The 25,912-nt window shown below is 38.7% G+C and overlaps 1 protein-coding gene across 3 annotated transcripts; it reads left to right on the forward strand.

Moving 5' to 3' along the window:
* The first annotated feature begins 224 nt into the window (after positions 1–224).
* VIRMA (vir like m6A methyltransferase associated) lies at positions 225–25,413 on the forward strand. 3 transcript variants are annotated; one of them, XM_041464418.1, is made up of 25 exons: positions 225–333; positions 2,961–3,076; positions 3,309–3,395; positions 3,791–3,839; positions 4,342–4,510; positions 5,499–5,621; positions 6,451–6,753; positions 7,416–8,568; positions 9,606–10,097; positions 10,841–10,995; positions 12,932–13,014; positions 13,469–13,562; positions 13,699–14,243; positions 14,819–15,054; positions 15,788–16,040; positions 17,579–17,796; positions 18,984–19,116; positions 19,689–19,841; positions 21,502–21,662; positions 21,907–22,003; positions 22,963–23,129; positions 23,286–23,617; positions 23,694–23,777; positions 24,458–24,601; positions 25,055–25,413. In XM_041464418.1, exons 1-25 carry the CDS (start codon positions 271–273, stop codon positions 25,210–25,212), a joined length of 5,568 nt encoding a protein of 1,855 aa, XP_041320352.1. In that variant the 5' UTR covers positions 225–270; the 3' UTR covers positions 25,213–25,413. The 3 variants fall into 3 exon arrangements, with proteins under 3 accessions (XP_041320352.1, XP_041320354.1, XP_041320355.1); XM_041464420.1 differs by having other exon boundaries at positions 23,697–23,777; XM_041464421.1 differs by lacking the exon at positions 23,694–23,777.
* The last annotated feature ends 499 nt before the right edge of the window (positions 25,414–25,912 follow it).

The following is a 25,912-nucleotide window of genomic DNA, read 5'->3' on the forward strand; positions in this document are numbered from 1 at the left end:
GCTTGCGTAAGATTAATTCCACATCATTCTCCTGGCCACGGGCTGGCTTTGGCTTCGTGGTGTTCCCAGTGCTTGTCCAACTTGATTGCTGTTGCAGAATGGCAATGGATGCTAAACAGGTACGTCTGGCGCTGCGGAAAATTTGAAAGGAATTGCGCCTCACGAACTTGAGAGAAGCGACCTCAGCCCCTCCCGCCGTCGTCCCCGCCCCGCGCGGCCCGGAAGCGCTCGCGCGCGCGCCGGAAGCGCGTCCCCCGCGGCCCGGCCAAGATGGCGGCGGATGCCGCCACCGAGCTGCTGTTCCTGGACACGTTCAAGCACCAGAGCGCGGAGGTAAAACGGGGTTCGGGTCCGCCTCTCCTCTCACCTCCTCTCCCTTCTCCTGTGCTGCTGCCGGCGCCCCCTTGCTCGCGCCGGGGCCTCCCGGGAGTGCGGAACCCCCGCTGGGGCGGGCCCCGGCGGCGGTCGGGCAGGAGCAGCCCCGGGGCCGGTGCCTTCAAAGGGGGCTGCCGCCTCCTTCCCGCCTCGCCTGACGCGAAGCCTTGCTCCAGCCGCTGTCCTGGCAGCCCGAGGTGCTGCTGGCAGGGGGCGGAGGGTGGTGGGAAAGCAGCGGGGATTTAGAGGTGGCCGGGAGTAGAGGCGAGCGGAGAACAAAGAAGATAAGCGTGATTCGAGAAGGCGATGTAATGGAAGAAGTCGACTAGAGTGCCATGCCCTGCCGCTTGTGAGATTCCTGATGCTCTTGTGTAGCTGATGATGATGTGGAGGGATATTTTTGTGTTTGTGAGGTGTTCCCTTAGATTTATTCGCTTTACAAAAAATGCATATGTCAAGCTTTTTTGGCAGTGGTAGATCGTGCAGATATTGCACTTTGAGGATGTTGGGATCCTGAGCATCTTTGAAACTGCTGGTCTTGCAGCAGATTTGTCTGGGGCTGAGCTCGATGTGCTGTTCAGGGAGGAGGAATGGGGCTGTTCGGGGAAAAGTGATTGTGTACTGTAACATGACAAAGACATTTCAAATTCATAGAATAACGGGACTGTGTTCATGGATAGGCATTAGGGAAAGAAAATGGAGTATTTTGAGCTCATGCTGCAATGAAATGCAATTGAAACGTTATTCAGGAGTCTTCTAGCTGTCCGGAGCAGCTAGGCCCAAACATGGTTTTAATTCCACTATTTAAAACAATGTTAGGCAGGAGTGCTACCCAGCACTGTTCCCCTGGGTAGAAACAGTAGGCATTCTTATTCCTCTCCAGGACCCTACGTTCTCTTGTTGAACATTTTTAATCTTCTAAAATCGTTTACTGTCACTTTCATTTACTGTCACTGCCATTCCAGTGGCATTGTCCAAACCTGAAGCTTAGGTATTTTATGTGTTTCTTGAAAGCCTTAGAACAAAGCTAATTCTTCCACTTCGTGGATTGTGAGTGTTGCACTGGAACTTACAGTTCTTGAAAAGTACTGCTGTGTTTTTGAATAAAATTATTTATTTGGCTTAGCTATGCAGTTTGACTGCTGTTGAGTAGTTCTGATGTAGGGTATTTTTAAATGTTTTGTAGAAGTGGGTTGAATTCACTTGCTGTTTTGGTGATGTTGATGCATGGCTGTCAGGGCATAATCCAGTATTGTTTAAAGAGGAATTTGTCTTTTTTTGGGTGGTGCTCCTGGCGATGAAGCTCCCCAGAGCAGCCCTTCCTCCAGAAATCTGTCTCCTGCATGACTCAGATGTTTCTTAGAGGCACAGATGAGCTCCCACAGCCCTCACTCCATGCAGGCTGCACTCACCCTGTTCCTGTTCCTGTGTCTGCGCTCCCTGTCCTAGCAGGATTCCTTTGGTTCCACAATCCAGCTTCTAACACATCAGCCCACAGGCCAGGCTGTTGTACTGTGTGCTAAAAAATGTCTGCATCGATTTTTTAGAAGACAGTAACACATGCCTAAAAGCATCTCTTAAAAGCTGTTTTCAAAACTCCACTTGTTCTGTTTCATTGCTTACTAGCTTTCTAAAAATTTTAGTACTTGCTTTCTGCTGGTTTCATTTGCTTTCTGATTGTAGTGAAGGAGACAAATTTTGACTGCAGATCAACTTGTTTTTTAATTTTCAATTTTTTAGTTGTGTTAATAGACAGATCAGTGGCTTGGGTGTTTTTTTCCTATCAGTCTGCTAATTCAGCTTGTTAATTGGAAATGTGATTCTGATCTCCTTCTAGGAAAATCTTTATATGTTTACAGTTGAACATGAAGTTATATATGTGTACTGCTCATATGTTTTATGAGCATATATATGATAAAAATGATGGATAAATGTAATGTGATCTAATGCAGTGAATTTAGTGAGAGAAGACATCCACCATTAATTATCTAGTAGCTGCTACATGGAAAGTCACTGAGTTTGATAACTTCCTAGTTTTCTCAAACATCTTTTTGGAGAGTGGAAGAATTCTTTATACTTGCTGTTTCTGTGTGGTAAACAGAAATGATATTTGCTAAAGGTTTTCAGGTGTTACAAAATTGGAAAAATAAAGATCATATGGAAATTTTGTACAGATTTTTGTACTTAGTTTTGTAAGTCAGATGTACTGAATTGCAGTATCATTATAATTTTTAATATTATATTTGAAATATGAAATTTGCTAATGTTTAGAATTACATCACGCATACTTTCTGTCTGGAAAAAACAACATGTTACTATTTAAAATCCTTGCAGATAAAGGTAATAAATTAAGTAAATAAACTAGTAACACTTTCTATGAAAAAATAGTGTTAAATATATCAAAAGTGCTGAGATTATATTAAAAACTCTATTTTTCTGTGTAACAGTATTTATCAGTGTTTAGCATTTTACAGAATTGAATTTTATTATTAAGATTGCAACATGTTCTGTTAGTAGAGAATACAAGTGTGTTATGTTGTTTGTGTTTTACGTTTCCTAGACCTTGCTTCTTCTTTGTTTTGTAGCAAAGTACCAACATTGATGTGGTTCGTTTTCCATGCGTGGTTTACATAAATGAAGTCCGAGTCATTCCTCCAGGAGTGAGAGCTCACACAAGTTTGCCTGACAACAGGGCTTATGGGTAAGTGACAGATACCAGGTCTCAGATTCAGGAAAAGCTTCCTCTTATCTTTTTGTTGAACTTTTGTCTCTCAATAGACCTTCCTACATACAAATGTAAAATGTATTTATGTGTTTGCTTAACTTGTAATTATTTTGGGGTGTTTCTTAAACAGGTAGTCTTCTCCTTGGTAGTCCTGCTTACTCTGATAAAGAAATCATCTAATTTGATTTTACTTTCATTCTGTTCCTAGAGAGACTTCCCCCCATTCATTTCAACTGGACTTGTTTTTCAACAATGTCAGCAAACCAAGTGCCCCTGTTTTTGATCGGCTGGGAAGGTAAGTTCCTTCAAGATTAGTGTGTGACTTCATTATCTACCTTTTCTTCCTGAAAATTTTTATAGTGCAGAGAATGTGCCATAGAAAATCCTGTATCTCCCATGACTTTCATATTTGGTTTGGATTTTGCTAGTTAGTGTTCTTATCCTTTTCCTTTGATCTGTGTGGAAGGACAGAGGTTTATGCTTACTTTTCTTAAAGTAAGAAAAATTTCTGTTATTTTTAGATTTACAGAGCCCATATATATTAATGCAAAGAATTCTGTAGAAAGAAGTGATTTTTCTTTCTTGTATCTATTTGTTCAGTGTTTTATTGTTGGCTTGTGTGATTAGTATTGCTGTGTTTACTTCTGCTTTATATTAATGAGAAATTACTTTGTATTTTTCATTTAACAGCCTTGAATATGATGAAAACACTTCAATTATTTTCAGGCCCAATGCAAAGGTAATGCAGTGAGATTTAAACCTCTTCTTTCCCTGCATATCTGTCATTTAGGTGTAAATATGGTTTCATGTGCTGTGTTAGCACTGTAAATATGGTTTCATGTGGTGTGTAAAGTGTTCTTTGTTTCAAACCTTATCCTAAAACCTGCTTGTAGTTTAGATACTCTTTAGAGTTTTCTTGTGGTTTTCGTATTGGGTTTTTTTTTTTTGTTTGTTTGTTTGTTTTTGTTTGGTTTTTTGGTTTTTTTTTTTTTTTTGTTAATCTGCTGTAGTAGATTAGGGATCTATCTAGTCAATGTATATACTGCAAGGAATTTAATGCTTTTAGAGAAAGATCATTTGTTGCAATGATTGATGTGTTTAATGTGTGCTCCGTTTTCAAAATGTTGGATTTTTCTTTTGGCTTTTATGCAGATACTGATACAGTGATGCTAGAGTAACTGTTTTGGAGTTGTTTTAAGTGCTTTTATTTTTCATTTTTTTTTTTTTTGAAAAACCAACAGGTCAACACAGATGGATTGGTTCTTAGAGGGTGGTACAACTGTCTGACCTTGGCAATATATGGCTCAGTTGACAGGGTAATAACTCATGAGAGAGAGTCACCTCCTCCACCGCCCCCACCACCTCCACCTCCCCAGCAACAGCCTGGATTGAAAAGGAATCCAAAACATGGTGAGTCTTGGGAGAAGACAGTTATTTTTCTTTTACAAATCAGTGTTACAGTATCCCATCTGAAAAACAAATCCCCAGTTCTTCCACATTTTAGATTACAGTGGCTTTAATTTTTCTTTATTGTCTTTAGTTTCATATTTTCTTCTAGATTTATATTGAATGATTTCAAGTAGGGTCTCATCCTGTGCTTTTATGAGAGTGATTTATTTGATGTGTTGCTAGTTATTTTGGATGGTAACAATGCAGTTTAACTTGTGTGAAGTCATTACAATGTATATGATTGGAATATAAAAAAAGTAATTAGAATAGTATTGAAATCATAAGAAAATTCCACATAGTTAACTTTGCTTATCTGACTTGCGTAAAATACGTTACAGAAGAGTGTTCTGCACTGGTTTTAGAACAGCCATGAATAGAATCCATGGTCAAGTTTCTGCTTCAATTTTGATTTTAGATTTAAAATTAGAACTGTTGTTCAGTATGGCTGGAAGACTGCAAAATTTGAATACTATGTGCAGTAAAAGAGAGTTGTAAACTGTAAAAACCAATAGAGTAAAATGTGAACTTTTTTTTAAAGCAATTCAGATATTATTGATAGAGTATGAGTAGTGTCAAAACCAAAATTGGCAATTACTCATGTAAGTTTTAAACAAGTATTGCATAAAAGATCAATGGTGTTAATAAGCTTGTTTATTGATGTAGTTCTTGTTTCGTAGTGTCAAAACCAAAATTGGCAATTACTCATGTAAGTTTTAAACAAGTATTACATAAAAGATCAATAGTTTATTGATGTAGTTCTTGTTTACATCAAAAATTACTTCATCAAAAGTGACTTTAGAAAGTTGCCTCATGTAACGCAGAGTATTGATAAAATAAAGGTTGGGCAATGGTGTTCCCCGGTCAAAAGTAGCCCTGAAACCCAAAAAAATTCTGCTTTTATTCCTGTGGTTTCATTAAATGCAAGTTTTTGTTTTCCCAATAAATATAGCTGATGGAGAGAAAGAAGACCAATTCAACGGCAGTCCTCCAAGACCACAGCCCCGGGGACCAAGGACACCTCCAGGCCCTCCTCCTCCTGATGATGATGAGGATGAACCTATGCCAGTGTCAGGTAGAATGAGAAGAGACTGTGTTTTATTTGCTGCACATCACTGCTTAGAGGAGGCAGAATTCTGTGTTCCTGCCCAGTGTGAAGTTTCTTACATGCTGTTGCTTCTTCTGGACAGATTCAGTTTCAGGAAAGCGATTTGGAGAAAAATAGGCTTTGGGTTTGTTAATTTGCATAATTTTTTAAGATAGTAGATTGAGAATGTTGGCTGTTAACCAATACACTGTTGAGCATGCTGCTCATGTTTTATATAAGTGTTCTGCTGACTCTGGCATCCATTGTCCTTCTGCATTATTCTGCAGCATCTGCCAAGTTACCCAGTCTTTGTATTGGTTAGAAGTGCCAAGAACTCTCCATATTCATAGTCTTGCTGAACTAAGTGATTGTGTTTAGTCAAATCACTACAAGATTTTAAAGATGCTTTTTTTGCATCTCTAGTGTATGTGATGCAGAAACCTAAAACGTATCTACTGCCATTAAAGACAATAAAATATTTATATAAATACATTAGCAAAAAAAAAAAAAAAAGAGGGCTGAGGAGAATCTCTTTTATTGGATGCAGGGAGATACATGGTGACAAAGGATGTGTAAAAGGCTGAGGTAGTTAGTGACTTCTTTGCCTCAGTCTTTAGCAGGAAAAGGAGTTACTCTGCAGGTATCCTGGGCTGGAGGACAGATACAGGGAGCTGAATGAACCCTCAGTAATCAAGGAGGGAATGGTCAGGTCAAGTGTATGGGGCCATATGGGATCTACTCATAGGGCCAGTCCTGTTTAATATCTTTGGATTTCGGAAAAGTGCTCTTATTTCTGAAACTTTGTATCTGTTTTTAGTGGTTGGGGAAAAAGAAGATGATGTGGACCATAGGGAGGATTACTTTGAGCCGATTTCTCCTGACCGAACGTCCATTCATCAAGAAAGCCAGTATTCGGATGATGGAGAGGTAGAGGAAGATCAACCAGAAGAAGGGGAAGATGATGATGATGTGGATGTGGAGGAAGAGGAGGATGAGGATGACGATGACGATGATGATGATGATGGTCATACAGTAGAGAGTATTGCTGATGAGGAAGAAGAGGAGGAGGAGGAAGATGATGAAGATGAAGAAGAGGGTGAAGAGGAGGAAGAAGGTGATGGTAAGTTGTAGAGTTCAGAAAAAAACCAGGTTTATGAAATTTTGATGGCAGTACCTTCATGATGAGTATGTGCAAGGGAACTGAATATTTTTCCCTTGGTTATTGCCTTATTTGTGGTCCTGACATATCTCAAGAGCAGTATCTTGCTGTGGAATATTTATTCCTCTATAGTAAAACTTCCTGTAAATGGAGGAAAATAGATACAGTTGTATAGGCGAGAATGAACATTCAATCTTGTTTTGTTTAAAAATGTAGGAAAGTGGTGAAAAATTATTTCTTAAGTAAAAACCAAGTGAAGTTGTTTATATAATATATTTGGTTATCATCTTCTTGTATTATTTAAAGATCCCACCCATATCTATGCAAAAATTGCAGGCTAGAAGTTTTTTTATAGGTGCAATCACAGGAAGAAAATTGGACAATATAGTTGTACTAATGTGTATTCTAGTTAAACTTATTTTAAATGACTCCATTAGTACATAAAAAGCCCCTATCAACTCGTATCTTGACAGAGAAGGCTTTTTGTATGTTAGTGTGTGGTTGTTCTCTAGCCAGTAATATTTGTGTAAATGAATCACTACTTTGTATTTGGAAGATATTCTCTGCAGTTATGAACTAGTTTTTTCATAACTGATTTGGTAACTTAATCTTTCTCATTGTAGGAGATGATGGCTATGAGCAGATTTCAAGTGATGAAGATGTAATTGCTGATCTAGAACGTGAAACATTTAAGTATCCAAGCTTTGATATTGAATATACTCCTGAGGATCTGGCATCCGTGCCTCCTGTGACATATGAACCTTTTGAAAAGGAGCTTGGACCGCTTTTATACTTCAGCTGCCCTTACAAGACTGTATTTGAAAATGAAGTTGCTAAAATAAAGGACCAAGACCCAGAAAAGGAAAATTCAGGGGCAGTGGAAGGCTCAGTTAAATTAACTGAACTGTTGGAATTATATCAAGAGGAAAGGGGTGCAAAGTGGGTCACGGCATTAGAAGAAATTCCAAGTTTAATAGTTAAAGAATTGAGCTACCTGCTGGTGAGAGACACAAAGCAAGACTATATTACCCAGCTAGTAGACTGGACCCTGCAAGCTTTAAACCTTCAGGTGGCTCTCAAACAGCCCATTGCTTTGAATGTTCGACAACTCAAAGCTGGGACAAAATTGGTATCTTCGTTAGCAGAATGTGGGACTCAAGGAATAATGGCACTCTTGCAGGCAGGAGTTATTAATGTGTTGTTTGAACTGTTGTTTGCAGATCATGTATCATCATCCCTTAAACTTAATGCTTTTAAAGCTTTGGATAGTGTCATTAGTATGACTGAGGGAATGGAAATGTTTCTAAGAGGTGGCGCAGATGTACATGAAAAAAGTGGTTATCAGAAACTCCTGGAACTCATACTGTTGGATCAGACTGTGCGAGTTGTTACAGCTGGTTCTGCAATCCTACAGAAATGTCACTTCTACGAGATTCTGTCAGACATTAAAAAGGTGGTGGATCAATTAGCAGAGAACACTCCTCCTCTTCCTAATCACACAGAGCCAGAACAGGACCAGGATTTGGCAGGACTTGAAAGAACCAACCAAGAATATGAAAATGATGTGGAAGCTCCTATGGATATGGATCATCTTTTGGAATCTTCTAATATAAGCGAAGGAGAGATGGAAAAACTTGTTAGTCTTCTTGAAGAGATCTTCCATTTGATGGAAACTGCTCCTCATACAATGATTCAGCCCCCTGTGAAATCTTTCCCAACCATGGCACGCATTACGGGCCCTCCAGAAAGGGATGATCCTTACCCTGTCCTGTTTAGGTACAGCAGTTGCAAATTCAATTTCTAGAGTGTGTTTCCTCCAGCTTGATAGAAATATATTTCAGGAATGACTTTGTTGAATAACACTTTGCTAGATATTTCACTTAATTCTTTTTTGGAAGATTCTAGATTGTGGATATAAAGTCTGAGAGAGTTTGATAAGTTAACGTGCCTGTTATTTTGTTGGCTTTCAATCAGCCTAGAATGCACCTAGCCGGAAGTTAACATCTCCTTATTACTGGTAATGTACTTGCCCTTCAGTTGCATTCATAGGTGCTTACCAGTTATGCTAAGTGCTGTCCAGTTTGAAAATGGTTGTAAATCTAGAGTGTTTAATTTGTCATCTTGGAACACAACTATGTGTATGGATAAAATAGGTCTGGAATTCCTCAGTGTGGATGTCAAGGTGGCACGATGCAAACTGGCCTCGGATTCATGAAAAGGTCATGCAGTTGTGTCACTGTGCTCACTGTCACAGCACAGGCAGAGGATCTGAGGCCTGCCTGCCTTCAGCCAGTTAAAACATCTCATGGGTTTTTACTCTGTTAACAAGTTTCTGTCTAGAAGGTATTTCTCTAAATGCTGACAGATTTCTTTGGTAGCAGTGGTGTAGGTCATGACTGAATATAAGCATCTATGTGCAAAGAGTTCAAAAATTACCTGCTAGATATGCTGTAACAGATTTTCTAGCACATTTAAAACATTGAATCTGCACTGATGAGGTTTCAGATACAGCAAATTTAATAAAATAGAGTGTCCTGTTTTGTGTGTCAATATAGTTGAGGTTTTTTATTGTTTGGGTTTTTTAATGGAGATCAGAATTTTAGTACTTATTTCTTGTAAATATTATAGCAATTACATTTTGTAAGATTTAAATTTTGTACTACTTCATAATTAGTTATTATTTCTCATAGTCCACAGAGCAATAAGTACTGAAGTTAGGAGGTGCATAGTTTTATGTGCTGACAAATATTTGTAGCATTGTTGATTATTTCCCTGATTTTGGTTTGGTTTTTTTTTTTATTTTTTTTTTTCAGATATCTTCATAGTCACCATTTCTTGGAATGCATTACTTTGCTGCTGTCTCTTCCAGTGACAGGTGCACATCCAGGTGTGCTTCAGGCTATCCGAGATATATTGCGTTTCCTGGCACAGTCACAGAAGGGTCTTCTTTTCTTTATTTCTGAGCACGAAGCAACAAACTTGTTGGTTAGAGCACTTTGTCAGTTTTCTGATCCAGACCAAGAGGAAGGTCTGCAGTCAGATGGTGCCAACGAGGATACTTTTGCCCTGTGGCTCCTGCATTCAACACAGACATTACAGTGCATTTCGGAATTGTTCTGCCACTTCCAGCGGTGCACAGCCAGCGAGGAGACTGACCACTCAGATCTGCTGGGAACACTTCACAACCTTTACTTGATCACTTTTAACCCTGTAGGAAGATCTGCTGTGGCTCATGTATTCAGTCTGGAAAAAAATCTCCAAAGTCTTATTACTTTAATGGAGTACTATTCCAAAGAAGCTTTAGGGTAATGTATGCATTTATTTATTTCCTTTAGTTTTTTAATTTTAAAAGTATCTTTATTTTATAAATAATTCAGTAAATCTAAAATTATTTTCTTTTAGATCCTGATGTTTTTATTTAAAGCCAAAACATCTTTTAAGTAGAAGCATATAATGCAAAATCAGGCCTGTTATTTGTAATCAAGTACTTAACCCAAATCTGTGTAGGTCATCAACAAAGGTCTTGTAATATATGTAGGGCAAACTTTTGATTATGTGAAAAAATTATTAAGTAGGCAGTTTTTATTCAAGCATAAAATGTTGCCTGTGAAACAAGCAAAAGGTTTGACTGGGTTTGGAGAGTACTGCACACTACTCTGGGATGGGAATCTCTCAATTCTACAAGTTCTTGGAGATGTTAAATTCAGTAACTGTTTTCTGTGGACAGGCAGTTGTACTATAGATAGCAGTGATGTTAAAATTATTTGTGAAACAGATAAAGTTACGTAAAAATATTTGCATGCCACTTGACTGGATCTCATGGTTTGTTGATGCTGAAATGAAGACGTATAATGCAGCAAAAAATGTTCACTTGCCAAAAAACATAGGAGGAAATTGTTTGGGTTTCTTTCATTGGTAATTATGTGAGGAAATCCTTGTTGAAGGTATAAGTTCTGTAGGTGTATTTTTAGGGGTCAAATAATTAAAATCTAACAAATATCCAATTGTGTTAGCTGAGATCTAAAGAAAAGCCTTGTTGTTGTTTCAGAGACTCAAAGTCTAAGAAGTCAGTTGCTTATAATTATGCCTGCATCCTTGTTTTGCTGGTGGTACAATCTTCCAGTGATGTTCAAATGCTGGAACAGCACTCAGCACCTCTGCTGAAGCTTTGTAAAGCAGATGAAAATAACACCAAGTTGCAAGGTACAGTATGTGTAATTATCAACTGAATTGTTTGAATGTATAGAAGAAATCTTTTAGATGTGAATAATTGGTGCTTCACAGTTGTCTGGCTTAGATAATGAAATTACTTTTCCAGTTGCATCTGATTAGTTGAGTCACTGAGATAATGCACAATTTTTTTTTTCTGTTAATGAGAGTTAAATAGGAAATATTTATAGTTGATTTTTTTTTTCAAGTAAAATAGCTACCATGAATTTTGGATAATTACAGGAAGTTTGAAGTTATTCAAACTGTGTTGATAATAGGAGAGCAAATTTCAGTAGAAGTGGACTAACTAGTCAGTGAGCTGAGTCTTATTTTTGTTTACTCTGGCTATTGCTGTGGTTTAACCCCCACTGGACACTGAGTACCACACCACTGTTGCTCACCCTACCACCCACCCCCAGTGGGATGAGGAGGAGAATCAGGGAAAAACAAGTAAAACTTCTGGATTGAGATAAGAAGTTAAATATTTGAAAAAAAGCAACATGTAATAATACTAATAGTAGTAATGATAACAGTAATAATTATAATAAAAAGGAGAGAAGAGATAAAACCCAAGTAAACAAGTGATGCACAGTGCAATTGCCCACCTGGTGATCAATGCCCAGCCCCTCCCCAAGCAGTGATCATCCCCTTCCAGGCAACTCTCCCAGTTTTCATACTGAACATGACATCCTATGGTGTGGAATATCCCTTTGGATAGTTTGGGACTGTTCTCCTGGCTGTGCTCCCTCCCAGCTTATTGTGCAGCTCCTCATTCACAGAGCATGAGACACTGGAAAGTCCTTGACTTAGGGTAAGCAACAACCAAAACATCAGTGCGTTATCAATGTTGTCCTCATGGTGAATCCAAAACACAGCACTGAACAGCAACTAGGAGGAAAACAAGCTCTATCCCATCTGTAGCCAGGACAGTGGTGTAGTCTGACAGAATCTTTACTACTAAATAACCCTGGGACTGTTCTAGGGCACCTAGGCCAGCTGACATGGAATAGTCCATGTTACCCTGTTGCGACATCTTTTGATGTCCAAGATGTGTCTTGGTGTCTTCCCAGCTTGTGTTGATTTACAGATCAGGCCTGGGACATGCAGAAGAATCCTGCTGGAGACTATTCTGACACCTGAACATTGAGACTGATGCCCAAAGTTGTGCTCTGCACTGGTTTACCGGCTCATGTAGACATACCAATAATTTATTCCAAAACTTAAATACATGGAAGAAATCAGAATTCTTCAAAGTTTTAGTTTAAATCTCTGTCATGCTCTTATTTTTGTTCCTCACCTGATCATCAGACCGCTTTATGAGAAGCAGGGCTAGTTTATTAAACCAAATCATGAAATCAATCTGAGTCATCAATTCAAATACACTTGATCTTCACGTTTCTATAAATATTTTCAGGAGCAATGGTTTTTAAATCTTTAATTGTCTTATCCCAGGAACCTGGGACTTTCAGGTTATTCTAGACTAAGAGAGAGACTGATAATCTGTAAGGACTTCTAACATGAGTGAGTGCAGGGCGGAGATTGGCTCTATTTGGGCACTTAATAGAACTTTTGTACTTAGTTTGTAATAACCTATTCTGTACATTAAGGGGAATGTGATTTGATTCTTTTCTTTAACTGACAGTGTCCCTTAGTGTCTTTTGTAAAAAATTATTTAATTACAGGTAATGCAGATAATGAAATGAAAATTGCCTTCAGGTTGACTTGAGCCAAATTTTGTCACTGTGCATAGTATATATTGCCTGTCCTGAAGTTCTGTTTTTGTTGATGCTTTTCACCTGGCTACAGCTGCACTATGTGCCTCACAAATTTTGCACTTGGTTTTAGTGCCTGTTGTGTAAATTAAGTAAATTTTGATTGAAAAAGGTTTTATGATCATAAATTCATTGACTTAAGTATTTTTTTTTCCCAGAGCTCAGCAAGTGGCTTGAACCCTTGAAAAATCTTAGATTTGAAATAAATTGTATTCCAAATCTTATTGAATATATCAAACAGGTCAGTAAAATATAGGTAGATGCTTTTGTTTATGTTCTATAAGCTTAGACCTTTTGTAGTCTGATATTTTGTCTTAGATATGTACTAACATATTTAAAAATACATACTGTTATCCAAAAGAGATGTTTCTGTTAAAACTTATGATCTAGGCTGGGTCTTGCATTGTTATATTTATTGAAACAAAATCTAAGGTAAATATATATGATGCAAAGATCTAATTGTTTAAATCTTTTAGCTTCCTGTAAATCACAATGTAAATGTTGATGCTTTTTTTTTTTTGTTTCTTCCTTATTTATGACTGCTTGCCAAAAAGTGAAATAATTAAACTTAAATTTTGTGACATACTTATAGTAACTAAATACAGAATTTGAATACTAAGCAAGCAGTATACTCATAAAGTCCTTCCTTGTAATAGAGGCTCATTCCTTTTTTTCTTTTTCTTTTCCCCTAAAAGAATATTGACAGTTTGATGACTCCAGATGGAGTTGGTCTTCCCACTGCACTTCGTGTTCTCTGTCATATTGCATGTCCACCGCCTATGGTAGAAGGTATGGCTGATGTACTTGTATAGGCTAAAGTACAAATCTTAGTTTTCTGAGTCTTCTACTTAAACCTGGCTGAAGTGTAACTGTGATTGTCCAGGAGAAATTAGAAATACAGAAATGTTATTTCTTTTCTGTACAGGTCAACAGAAAGACCTTAAATGGAATCTTGCAGTTATTCAGCTCTTCTCTTCCGAGGGAATGGACACCTTCATCCGGGTGTTGCAGAAGCTGAACAGCATCCTTATTCAGCCTTGGCGACTCCATGTCAACATGGGCACCACGCTGCACAGAGTCACCACTATTTCTATGGCCCGCTGTACACTGACTCTCCTTAAAACAATGCTGACAGAACTCCTGAGGGGTGGATCCTTTGAATTCAAGGACATGCGTGTTCCTGCAGCACTTGTTTCTTTACACATGCTCCTCTGCTCTATTCCGCTCTCAGGCCGCTTAGATAGTGATGAACAAAAAATCCAGAATGACATTGTTGATGTCTTACTGACTTTTACACAAGGTGTTAATGAAAAACTTACCATTTCTGAGGAAACTTTAGCGAACAATACTTGGTCTTTAATGCTAAAGGAAGTTCTCTCATCAATTTTGAGAATTCCTGAAGGCTTTTTCTCTGGACTTATACTGCTTTCAGAGTTGTTGCCTCTTCCACTGCCCATGCAGACTACTCAGGTATAACTTAGATGTATTTGGTTTTTAAAGAATTTTTATTATTTATGTATAATGCTTTGGCCATTTTTGTAGTGGTGGAAAAAACAGATACATGAAAGGATGAATTAAAGTTGTAGTAAAGCATTTGGGCTCATACAGATTCTTTGTAGATAAGTCTTTTTCAACAGAAACAAAATTGGTATTATTTGGAGTATTTATCTTAAGCTACCAGTCATATGTTGTTCTTTTGTCCCTTGTGAGATTATCTAGACTCCTGTTCTGTTACTTGACTGTCTCTGAAGCTTTAAATTTAACTCTGAATGCTGAACTTGGTATATTAAGGCTTTTCTTTCTTTTGTCATGGATCTTGAATTTGTGATCTTTAATAAGTAAGCATAAAAGATGTGTGACAATCCATGCTCCCGAAGGAGTACCTAATTTGCTGGCTCATGCCCTGTCATTTGCTGACAATGAAAATGGCATTCCATATTTTTAATGAGGACAGTAGTCGTATTTTGTTTATACATTGTGATAGAATTCAGGTTTTTATCATAAAAATTGACAGGAAGAACCCTCCTGTCCTTCTGTTCCTGCAGGTAATTGAAGCCCATGATATTGCAGTGGCACTCAACACCAGGAAGCTGTGGAGTATGCACCTCCACGTGCAGGCCAAGCTGATCCAGGAGATCGTTCGATCTTTCTCCGGCTCGTCCTGCCAGCCCATTCAGCACATGTTGAGGCGGATTTGTGTTCAGCTGTGTGACTTGGCTTCACCTACTGCTCTTCTCATCATGAGGACAGTACTGGATCTAATTGTAGAAGACCTGCAAAGGTATTTTTGTTTTCTCTTGCAAAGATTTTGCTGATGAACTGTTAAATTCACCTTGCTTTTGCACAGTAGATTTAGCAGGAGGAAAATACTTTTGGAAATGTTATTCATTATGGGCTGAACAAATTCTCATTCCAGTGCTATATGCTGTGTTCTGATAACGCTTAAGGTTGCCAGAGAACCAGCTCATACCTCTAGGTTTTGATGTAGACATTTCATGTTGCATGTTTATGGGTAACTATTTTAGGAAGATTTTCTTCAGATTGGCTTTGCAAAGCCTCATCTCGCCTATAAAGTGCTTTTAAGGACCTGTGTGACACAAATAAGAAGAGTGGGCCAGTAAAGTTTGCTGTACTGGGATTATGTACGTGTAAAGATGTTTGTAAACTAGTAGAAGTTGAATGATACAGGTTCAGAGGGTTTTGAAACTGAGTGCTCTTTCTTGAAAACATAATTATCCACTTAGATACTGTTTACATAACAGCATATATATCTTATACAATTAGATGACCTACAGTATATTAAATGCACAGTAGATTAATTAATGATGTGACCAGAAGTCCTTTAGTGAAAATTGAGCAGTTTTTAAATAGTAAATGGAACTGTAAGTTTAAGTGTGCAAACTAGGTGGATTTTTTTCTAAAATGCAGAATTATATGATTCCTGTGATGATTTTTTTATAGTTTCATAGATCACTTTAAACCAGCTTTTTCACAGTGCACTGATACCCTTTCAGCAACACTGAAGACAAAGAGAAACAGTACACTGGACAGACCACTCGACTGCTTGCTTTATTGGATGCCCTGGCTTCACATAAAGCTTGTAAATTGGCTATTTTGCATCTTATCAATGGAACTGCTAAAGGAGATGAAAAGTATGGAGAGGTTTTCCAGGAGCTCTTGGCTTTGATGCGATCAGCTGGGGACAATGTCACTCATCAACAGTGCTCTGAATATGTAACTTCCCTTTTGCAGTCCCTCTGTGATCAGGTATTTGCTATATTTCCTGCATAATGTGTGTTGATTATTGTAGGAGACAAATTAAATGAGGTTATTTTTTAAGTATCCCTCTTTTTCCAAAATTAAAAAAAAAAAAATAGCATTGTTAAAACACAAAAAAGTGTGCATGGTTGGCTACTTTGGCAATGTGCTGCTTTCTTGTTCTTGAATGTAAATACTTTCCATTTTATTGACATGTCTTCTGCATTATGTGCTCTCTTCTGGTAGCTCATTGGAGACCAGAAACTGAGTAGCACAAAGATTTCCTGTCCCATCAGCTGAGAGAGGGATACCATTTGTCCATGTGGGCCACTGACAAAACTTGAGTTGTCACTGTTCACTTCTTACCTAGTTAAATAAATGTGTATCTCTTAGTGATCTAAGTGAAACCTCTTGAAAATGTATTCCAAATATAAAGATATGTATGATGTGCTGGTACTGTAAAACTCCTTCATTAAAAAAAAAAGCAGAAGTTACTAGAGCAAGGTAAGAAATGCTAGCTGAAAGTTGGTTTGTAGACTGGCCCTGTAGTTTCTCATTAATGTGTGCACAGATTTGCATGCCATTATTTGTCTCACTAGAGCATATATTTATTTGATCTAGTGCTTACTCAGTTACACAAAAGACATTTGGATGTTGTTGGTCAGTAGAGATAATCAGCCATTTGCATATTAACAAGATTTCTCTGTCCATACAAACTCAATGGGAAAATCAATCTTGTTTTATTTTATGTAAAATATGGAAGTGACAGAAGGTCCTAAACTTCATAGGTGGTGTCTGCAGCCTCTTAGTTTTCACAGAACCTTAGACTCAAAGCATATCTCAAATTGGAGGGGATCCATAAGGATCATCAAGTCTAATTCCTTGCCCTTCACAGGAGTATCTAAAACTAAACCATGACTAAGAGTGTCATCCAGATGCTCTCTGAACTCTGAGAGGCTTGGTGTCTAATCACTTCCCTGAGGAGCCTTTTCTAGTGACTGACCAGCCTCTCAGTGAAGAACCTTTTCCTGATGTCCAACCTGAATGTCCCTTGGGTGCAGCTTTATTCCCTTTCTGTGTCCTGTCGCTGGTCGCCAGTGGGAGGGGAGCACCTGCCCCTCTGCTGCTCCCCTTAAGGCTCTTGTAGATTGCTGAGAAGGTCAGGCTTCTCTTCTCCAGGCTGAACCAGCCAAGGAACTTCAGCCTCTTTGACCAGTGTTTTGAGATTGAGGGACACATTGACTACCCAGGCAGGAACCTGTGTATGTTATCCAATGACTGTTTGGCTTTAATTTTAGCTCTGCTATGATATTTCAGAATTTGAAGCTTTTATGTTTTAGAAATAAATAATGGTTTATAACCCTTAACAGAACTGAACAAAAAGGGTACTCTAGATTAGTATTTTACTGGTCAATAATAACTGAAATACTGGAATAAGATGATAAAGGGATAGTGAAAGAACCCAGTGCTTCTGACTTCATGTATGGTTTATATTTACTGCAGGCATACAGAATGCATTTTTACTATATGTATAATAATTCTTTCAGGATATTGCACTTATTTTACCAAGTTCATCAGAAGGCTCTGTGTCTGAATTAGAGCAGCTTTCCAACTCCTTACCAAGCAAAGAGCTGATGCCCTTAATTTGTGACTGTCTGATGGAAACATTAACAAATTCTGAGAGCAGTTACAGTTGTCTGCTGACATGCATCCGAACAATGATGTTCCTTACAGAGCATGACTACGGCTTCTACCACTTGAAGAGGTATGGTATTTTATGATATCACTAACAGCTTAAAATTGTTTAAAAACTGTAGTGCGAAATAATTTTTTACACATTTAGTAGAAAATGTTGAGGATAAGGCATCTAAGCTTTTGTTTCTCTTTGGGGCTTCAGTGTTTTACTCAGTATTTTGGTGTTCCTTCATACTCTGAATAATTTCTGCAGTATGCATACAGAAGCACTTAGTTTCAAGAAGGAGACAAAGCATTGGAAACATGTTTGTACACTCTGTTTCCCCACTCCAAGGCTGGAGGATTAGAATGAGATGTAGTGCTCTTGTTCTTTCCCTTTTGAGACACTCAAAGAGCTCTCATATGAAACACTGGAGAACTGTCTGTAATTCCTCTATTTTTAGGGGATTCAGTTTGCACTTCCCCAAGTGTTCTGACCTCCAGACAATTAAGGCTTTAGAAATGAGTTGTTTTTTTCCAAGCTATTTTTGTTCACTCACTTTGAACAGAATATATACACTTATTGGACAACATGTTGTTTTGACACTCGCTTCTTTGTCCTATATTTGGACCTGTTTCTGTTTGCTCAAGTTGAAGTGCAGAGGCAAAAAGGTGAGGTTTGCAGAGAGAAAAAAGAGCCTTGTCAATATAAGGTTGTTCAAAACACTTTGTAAGTCATGGATGCAAGAAGCCATATAGCCACCAATAAAAAATTAGCAAGTTACAGATGCTGTTTTTGCGTCTTAGAGATGCTGGGTACCATGTGTCCAGCTGTCAGTTCAGTGCACAGCCTTGATATTTCTCTTGGTGTTCCCTTTACAGTTCGTTTTCTGTAGTTAGGCATCAGGGGATGGTGTGAAATTGTAGCTACAAGCATGATCCTGATTCATACATAAGGTCCTTGTGCAAGCACATATTTCTGTACTTCAGTCCCTTTTCTGCCAAAGATTAAATTGTAATTTTTTGAATGTTGTGGAAATGGTTTATATAGCTGTGTATGTGTACTCTGAAATATCGGCAGACAGTACTGGTGAAAACAGGAGTCTAGTACAGAGAAAATAATGAAGCTCCAGCTTTGTAATCAAGGCTGAACTTGGTAATTGTAAAATTTGCCAGGTTTATTTTGCATATATGCCATTTTCTTCTACCCAGTTATGGTGGAATGGTCACAATGTATGTGCTAATAAAGTATTTTCTCTCTTTTTGTTTTGAAAACAGCTCTCTAAGAAAACACAGCAATGCTCTCTATACTGTATTAAAGCGAGTAATAACTAGTTTCAGCAAAGACACAGGTGAACTGGCCTCTTCATTTTTGGATTTTATGCGACAGATTCTAAACTCTGATACGCTGGTAAGTGAATATGTACTGAATGCTTAAACTCAGCTGCATTTTGCAGAAATCTGCGGTGTTCCTAATGCTCAGGAACAATTATTTCAGAAAGCAGTTGATTCTGCAGATTGCTGGGTGAGGCTTTTCCATTAGTAATGTTAGTGCCATCTTTAGTTTTTAATAAATCTGTGAAAGCTGGGCAAGGATGTATGTTTAGTAAGTAAGAGGGGTTTTTAGTAGGAAGAAAGGCATGTGGGTTCATACTGATTTCCTAAGTGAATAGTATGCTGTGGTGTCCCAGTTTTAGATTCACAGCATCCTGTTAGATGTGTAGTATAGAAAGAACTATAAAATCTGTGATACAGACCTCATCTAGTACAGGAAAGGGTTGCATTCATCTTGATGCAGTATATAAACTTGCTTGTTGAAGTGTGCTTTGTTAAAATAATTTACATCTTATGTCTTATGTTTTTAAATCAAGAGAACTCATTTTGCTATGTTTGCTCTAATGTGTGTTTGAATTCAAAGGGGTTTGCAATCCAGAAGTACTGAACATTTATGAGAACTTACTCTCCAACTGTCACATCTTTCAGGGGTGTTGTGGAGATGATGGAAGCCTTATGGAAACAGATGGTTCCCATTCAGGCAGAACGCTGGGTCTTACCACTGCAGAGTTAAAACATCTACTGCAGAACAAAGACGAAACCCCAGAAAGCCTGCTTCTTGATCTGGAGAAACATGTTATGGTAAAAGAATTCAAATAATCAAGTTGATGTTGCGCTTTTCTGTTAGCCCAGGCAGTTAACAGTGCCATGGAAGGCAGCACATGCCTAGAAGCAAAGGGTGCAGGGTAGTGGTGAAGCAGATTGTTAATGTAATAAACAGCAGGAGCCTCAGCTTAGCGGTGGCTTGATGTTGCTGGTAAGTGGAATTAATACTGGGAGCTGGATATTGTTGGATGTTTTCATCAGAGGCCTGAACAATGGATACCTTTTGAGTGAATCTGTGGATGCCAGTAGGATGGGGGGTGTGACTAATCTAACATACAGCAAAGCATTAATCCAGAGAGACGTCAACAAATGCTTTAGGATTGATTTAGCAGAAAGTTTGTGTGGTTCATGAGGAAAAATGCAAAGGTCTGCAGTGAAAGCAGGATAATCCCATGCCTTGTTGCAGACTGGGCTGACAAGGGCCAGGTGGTTGTGTTGGTTGATGGGTTAAATGTGGGCCAACAGTGAAGGGTCACTAGAAGCAGGTGAGTGTGTGTGTTCTCAGCCATCCTGAAAGGAGTGTGATCAGCACATCCAGGAGCCTTGTTGTCTCCCACCATGGGAGGCTGCTGAGCTCTCATGTGAGTGTTGTGTTCACTGTGACCAGCTTTGCCCCCTCACCAGGTCTAGACAGACCTGGGGAAACTGGAGAGGATTCTGCCGAGGTGGTCAGGGACCTACAGCACACGTGCTAGAGAGAGGAGGAAGAAGCTGGGCTTGTTTAGCCTGGTGAAGAGGGCTCAGGAACTATTTCAGAGTTTGCCGCAGCTGTTTGGGAAGATAATAACTAAGATTGTGGAATCAAACTTCTTTTGGTAATTCCAGATGATAAATCAAGGGGCAATGCCCCCCCCGCCCGATTGTGGCTTCAGAGGTTCAGGTTGACATTAGGAAAAAAAAAAAATTGCTGAGAGAGAAGTGAAGCACTGAGCAGGTCAGTGGGGCTCTGGGGCTGTGGGCTCTGTGCCACTGGAGCTATTTCTAGACATGACTGGATAAAGTTATGGCTGATGTGACCTGGCTTTGATGATAGTCCTGCTTCCAGCAGTGATGGTGGAGAATGGACTAGAGGACATGCAGAATTCAATGCATCCAACTTTTCTGTGATTATAATTGCAAACTGAACTCTGATATTCAAATCTGATTCTGTGTAACTGATGGCCATGCAGTAGGCTAATTTAAGAGTCCATGAAACAGCTGCTCCACAGCCTGTTGATCACAAATGCCTTTCAAGTGCTATATTCCCTCTTGTCCCTTCCCTGGCTGCCTACATCTTTTAGCTAAGAGATTAAAAGCCACAATTGTTCTGTATGAGGAACAGCAGACACAGGACATTGGAATGTTTTAGCGGAGAGTTTCTTAAATAAAACCTGGGGCAGTGTCTTTCTTGGGACTGTTATAAAGGATATTGAATCAGTTGGGAATGGAACCTAGAATGTGCATGTGGTGACATGGTATGTTTAACACCACACCTAGGAGCTTTCTGCTGTTGTTTGTGTACTCAGGTGTCTCAGTTTCACTATTTGTGGCTGGGTGGACTGTTGCATAGTACCTCCCCCTTTTTTAATAAATCAGCAAAATATTATTCCTTCTTTACAGAGGGGAAAAAATTCTGACTTGTTCTGTGTTGACTTAGGATCGTTCTAAGGAAGACGATGGCCTTGAATCCTTACTGGACAACATTGTTGGAGTAAGGCAGATGTTGGAATCAGCGGGTGATTCTTGTCCACTGAGTGACCAAGATGTTGAGCCTACTCTTTCTGCACCAGACTCTCTTCAGAACTTGTTTAACAACAGGTAAAATGGTTGAGTGTGTCAGCAGTCTACCTGTGATTTATTTGAGAAAATGGAGTAATTTATACATATGTTTTAAGTATATTAAAAACAGGATCTAGCACTGTTGTCACTACTATCCATGAGTCCCAATGTATTTGATGTCATGTAAGTATCAAGGGTAGGGCAGCAATGTTCACCCCAAGTCCTGTGGTGCTGTTGGTTGTGGTTCATAACCAAACAGGCCTTTGGCCTTGTTTTGTTGTAGGACTACGTACGTGTTGGCAGATGTGATGGATGACCAGCTGAAGTCCATGTGGTTCTCACCCTTTCAGGCTGAAGAAATAGACACTGACCTGGATATGGTAAAAGGCTTCATTGATGTATCTGAAGTGGATTTTAAAATGAGGGTTAATGTGAACCCTCACATTAACAATAGTTACAATACAATAGTAGCATCAGAAGTTCATATGGCCAGATGGTTTGTTTTCCTGAGCTCACCTTTCTAACTTGACCTAGATAGAAAGGTTGGCATTTGTTAAAGAGGTTATCAAATGTCTTCAGATTGACTTGGAAGCTGCTACAAAATTGGGATCTTTTGCAATACCCTAGGGGAACAGTTGCTGTGTCAGTCCCAAACTGCTTTTGCACTGCTGTTGAGGCTTTTCATCAGTTTGTATTAAATGTAGAAAAGAATGTGATTTAGTTTCTTCTCCTTGCTTGTCTTCTGTCATTGCATTTATATCCACAAGAGCCTGATAGTTTCACTTGTTTTTATTTAAATATTTGCTCTGATGTGACAAAAGTGAGAAACATGGCAGTAGTAAATGAAACTATCTGCACAAAAGCTTTTCACAGTTTTTGAAACTTTTATAATCTAAACTTTAAAGCTAATAGTGAAAAATACAGTAGCATTCTTGGTTTTTTAGAACTAAGGAATTGGCAGTGTCTTAATTTCTTGTGTGAGAAATTACCAGTTTCTGTTGACTTCATTGCTTTAATTCTTTTTTAGTTTTACTCTTTTAATTTACGTGCAGAGATAGTTATCTTTTAATTTCTTAGGCAAAACCAAAACTGTATAAAAGTGACATTAGTAAATTTCTAGAGCTGTACCTTAAGCAAGAGAATTGTCCCACTGTGGGTCATTAAGTGACAAGACAGATCTTCATATTTGAGAGCTATGCCCTTCACTCCTTTTGTGTTCAGATCTGTTAAGATAATTTTGCTGCAGCTCTGCTGCATTTTTTGTTTTGTTACTGCTGCTCTTTTTTTCTTTTTTGGAGATGCCAGTAATGACTGTTTTGGTTAAACTCTCTCTTTGAAGGTAAAAGTTGACTTAATTGAACTGTCAGAGAAGGGCTGCAGTGACTTTGACTTGCAAGCTGAATTGGAGCGGTCATTTTTGTCAGAACCATCATCTCCTGGACGCACAAAAACCACAAAAGGGTTCAAGCTTGGCAAGCACAAGCATGAGACCTTCATAACTTCAAGGTAAAATGAGTTTAATGAGTTAGCAGAGTCTTCAGCATTGATTTGTATATTGTCAAAATGTCAGATACCTTTCAAATTGCATCTCCAGTATGGAGAATGCCTGACCATCAGTAGTAGTGTTACATTAGCTAACTGAATCATGGTTTGTCATGACAGTGGGAAATCTGAGTACATAGAGCCTGCAAAGAGAGCTCATGTTGTGCCACCACCCAGAGGAAGAGGAAGGGGAGGATTTGGACAAGGAATTCGACCACACGATATCTTCCGTCAGAGGAAACAGAACACAAGCAGGCCACCCTCCATGCATGTGGATGATTTTGTTGCTGCAGAGAGCAAAGAAGTGGTTGCTCCAGATGGGATACCACCAGCCAAAAGGCCACCAAAAGTGTCACAGAAGATTTCTTCGCGTGGTGGGTTCTCAGGGAATCGTGGAGGACGAGGAGCTTTTCACAGTCAGAACAGGTTCTTTACACCACCTGCTTCAAAAGGTATGTTGGTTCCTGTATTAGAACTGGAGTAAATGCATGCTAAAATTGCTTCAGTAATACTAACCCAATTTCCTAGCAGTTCATCATCCCCGGTGTGAGATCTTCCTGAAGCAGTGTTGTTGCAATGAGTTGTTTAGCACCAGGAAAGATTGTCTTGAAGGTGAGAACCTCCAAAGCTGTACAATTGAAACAAGGCTGTGAATTCCCATGCTGCCTTTCTGCCTCTCTTTTACAAAAGGAGTCAGCTGTTTCAGCAACTCTTGGAGCGCTTCCCTGCTTTTTGGAACATGGTAGTTCCTGAAATCAAGCACCACAGTACATATCTGGGTTTAAATGGGGCTTTGGAATAAAAGGATGGAAGATCCTAACAAGAATAAGATGCAATTTTCAGTGAACCTGGAGATTGTAACCTACAGAGTGTTAAATTTCTTTCATACATAGTCAAGATTGCATTCCTTTTCCTTCTATCCCATAATTAGAGCAAGTCCTTGCAAAGCAAAAACAGAAAATACTTCTGTTCATAAAGTTATAAATACTAGGATTTATTTCACCACAAAATCTGAAAGTATAAGAGTCTGTCTTAATAGGCTAGATAATGTGAACTCTTTTCAGCTTGAGTCCTTGCCTGATAAAAAGATCTGTTCCCTGATTCTGTGCAGAATAGAGTAACTTGTAGACATCAAGTTGGAATACTGCAGGTATGTTGATACAGAGTATACTTATGTATTTGAATTGTGTAAATATGTTACCACCCTGAGTGTTGTGAAGATTGAAATGGAAAACAACCCAAACCCAGTGATGTTTGCTCAACAGTGTGTTGGTTTTTCTCTCCCTATCTAGGAAATTACAGTCGTCGTGAAGGTGCTCGAGGCTCAAGTTGGAGTGCACAGAGTACGCCCAGGGGAACCTACAATGACAGTAGAGGTGGTCAAAGCAATTTTAACAGGGGTCCACTGCCACCACTGAGACCATTAAGTTCAGCAGGTACATGGTATTCATATGGGCATCGAACTATAGAGAAATCCTTGAATTTCATTTTTGCTTTACAAATGAAACCATGCAAGGATGCTGCAGACACCTTGAAATTCAGCAAATGTTTTAAGCATATATGAACAGTTGTCAGTGAGACTGTGTCAAGTACGTGCTTTCGTACGAGCTGCCCTGTAACCCATAAAACTTGCTGAATTGAACACTTGATCGCAGAATCTTAATTTTGCACCCAGACTTTTGTCATTCGATTGTCTTCGTACCTCCATGGTAATCATAGCGCAATTAAAGCAGCAATGCTTGCCTAAAAGAAAAGTGAAAATTAAAAGGAGGAAACAGACGCTGTTTGTATCTCATCCTGGTTTTGTTTCTTACGCTTTCTCAGCAGCTACTCCGCCTAGGGCGTTTTTTTTTTTTTTTCCAACTGAGTATACTTTTCTTTGCTTTAAGGCTACCGACCGAGTCCTCGCGATCGTGCTTCCAGAGGCCGTGGAGGAATTGGACCGTCTTGGACAAGTGCTAATAGTAGTAGCAGTGGTGGCTCAAGAGGGAAATTTGTTAGTGGAGGCAGTGGAAGAGGTCGTCATGTACGTTCCTTCACACGATAAAATAAGACCCAGTGGTGGAACAGCTCAACCTTGTGGACTTCTGTGAAGATGACAAAGAAAGCAGCATCACTAATGGACCAATTCAGAGTTTCTTGTATCTGGAGGACACCAAGAGAATATTTTTGTCTGAAGAAAAAGCTTTTGTTTGATACAAGAATTGAAATTTCAATAAAATTGAAGACTTTTGTGTACAATTGTAAATTTTTTGTTCCTTTTGAAAGAATGTTTCAATTTTTTTGTGGATTTCAATAGACAATACTCAGTAAAGCACCTCTTTGAGTTAAGACTTGAAGGACTTCTTAAATATTCATTGTGCCAAAAGAAAGGTGCAAGTGTTTTGTGTGTGACTTATTACTGCAAGAAAATTAAAATATGTATGTAAGGCAGTTCTGGTTTTTTTTTTTCTCTCAGGTTTAGAGCCATTAGCCCTTTTTTCCTTTGTTATTTTGTTAGCTGGGTTATTAATGAATGAGGTGTGTCTGCCAGCAGATGAAGTAGCCGATGATAGAAGAATAACTGAAAATAATGAAACTGTTAAAGTATACAAATGTAAATGTAATTTATGTAGGTTTTGTTGGACATCTTGGGAAATGAGATTAGAAACTTCTAAGTTCCATACCAGATAAAATTTAAATAAAATCTGTCACTAAGTTCAGGGAGAATAAGTCAACATTCCATCACTTACTTTGCAACTCCAGCT

This window comes from Pyrgilauda ruficollis, unplaced genomic scaffold (genome assembly GCF_017590135.1).
Source record: "Pyrgilauda ruficollis isolate IOZ18807 unplaced genomic scaffold, ASM1759013v1 scaffold18, whole genome shotgun sequence".
Taxonomy (NCBI): domain Eukaryota; kingdom Metazoa; phylum Chordata; class Aves; order Passeriformes; family Passeridae; genus Pyrgilauda; species Pyrgilauda ruficollis.

Excerpts from the sequence above, each read along its gene's own strand:
- VIRMA (XM_041464418.1), top strand. The coding sequence starts at position 271 with ATGGCGGCGGATGCCGCCACCGAGCTGCTGTTCCTGGACACGTTCAAG. Across the intron at positions 13,563-13,698 it reads TCCACCGCCTATGGTAGAAG|GTCAACAGAAAGACCTTAAA; the intron begins GTATGGCTGATG and ends TTTTCTGTACAG. Across the intron at positions 23,130-23,285 it reads GAGACCTTCATAACTTCAAG|TGGGAAATCTGAGTACATAG; the intron begins GTAAAATGAGTT and ends TTGTCATGACAG.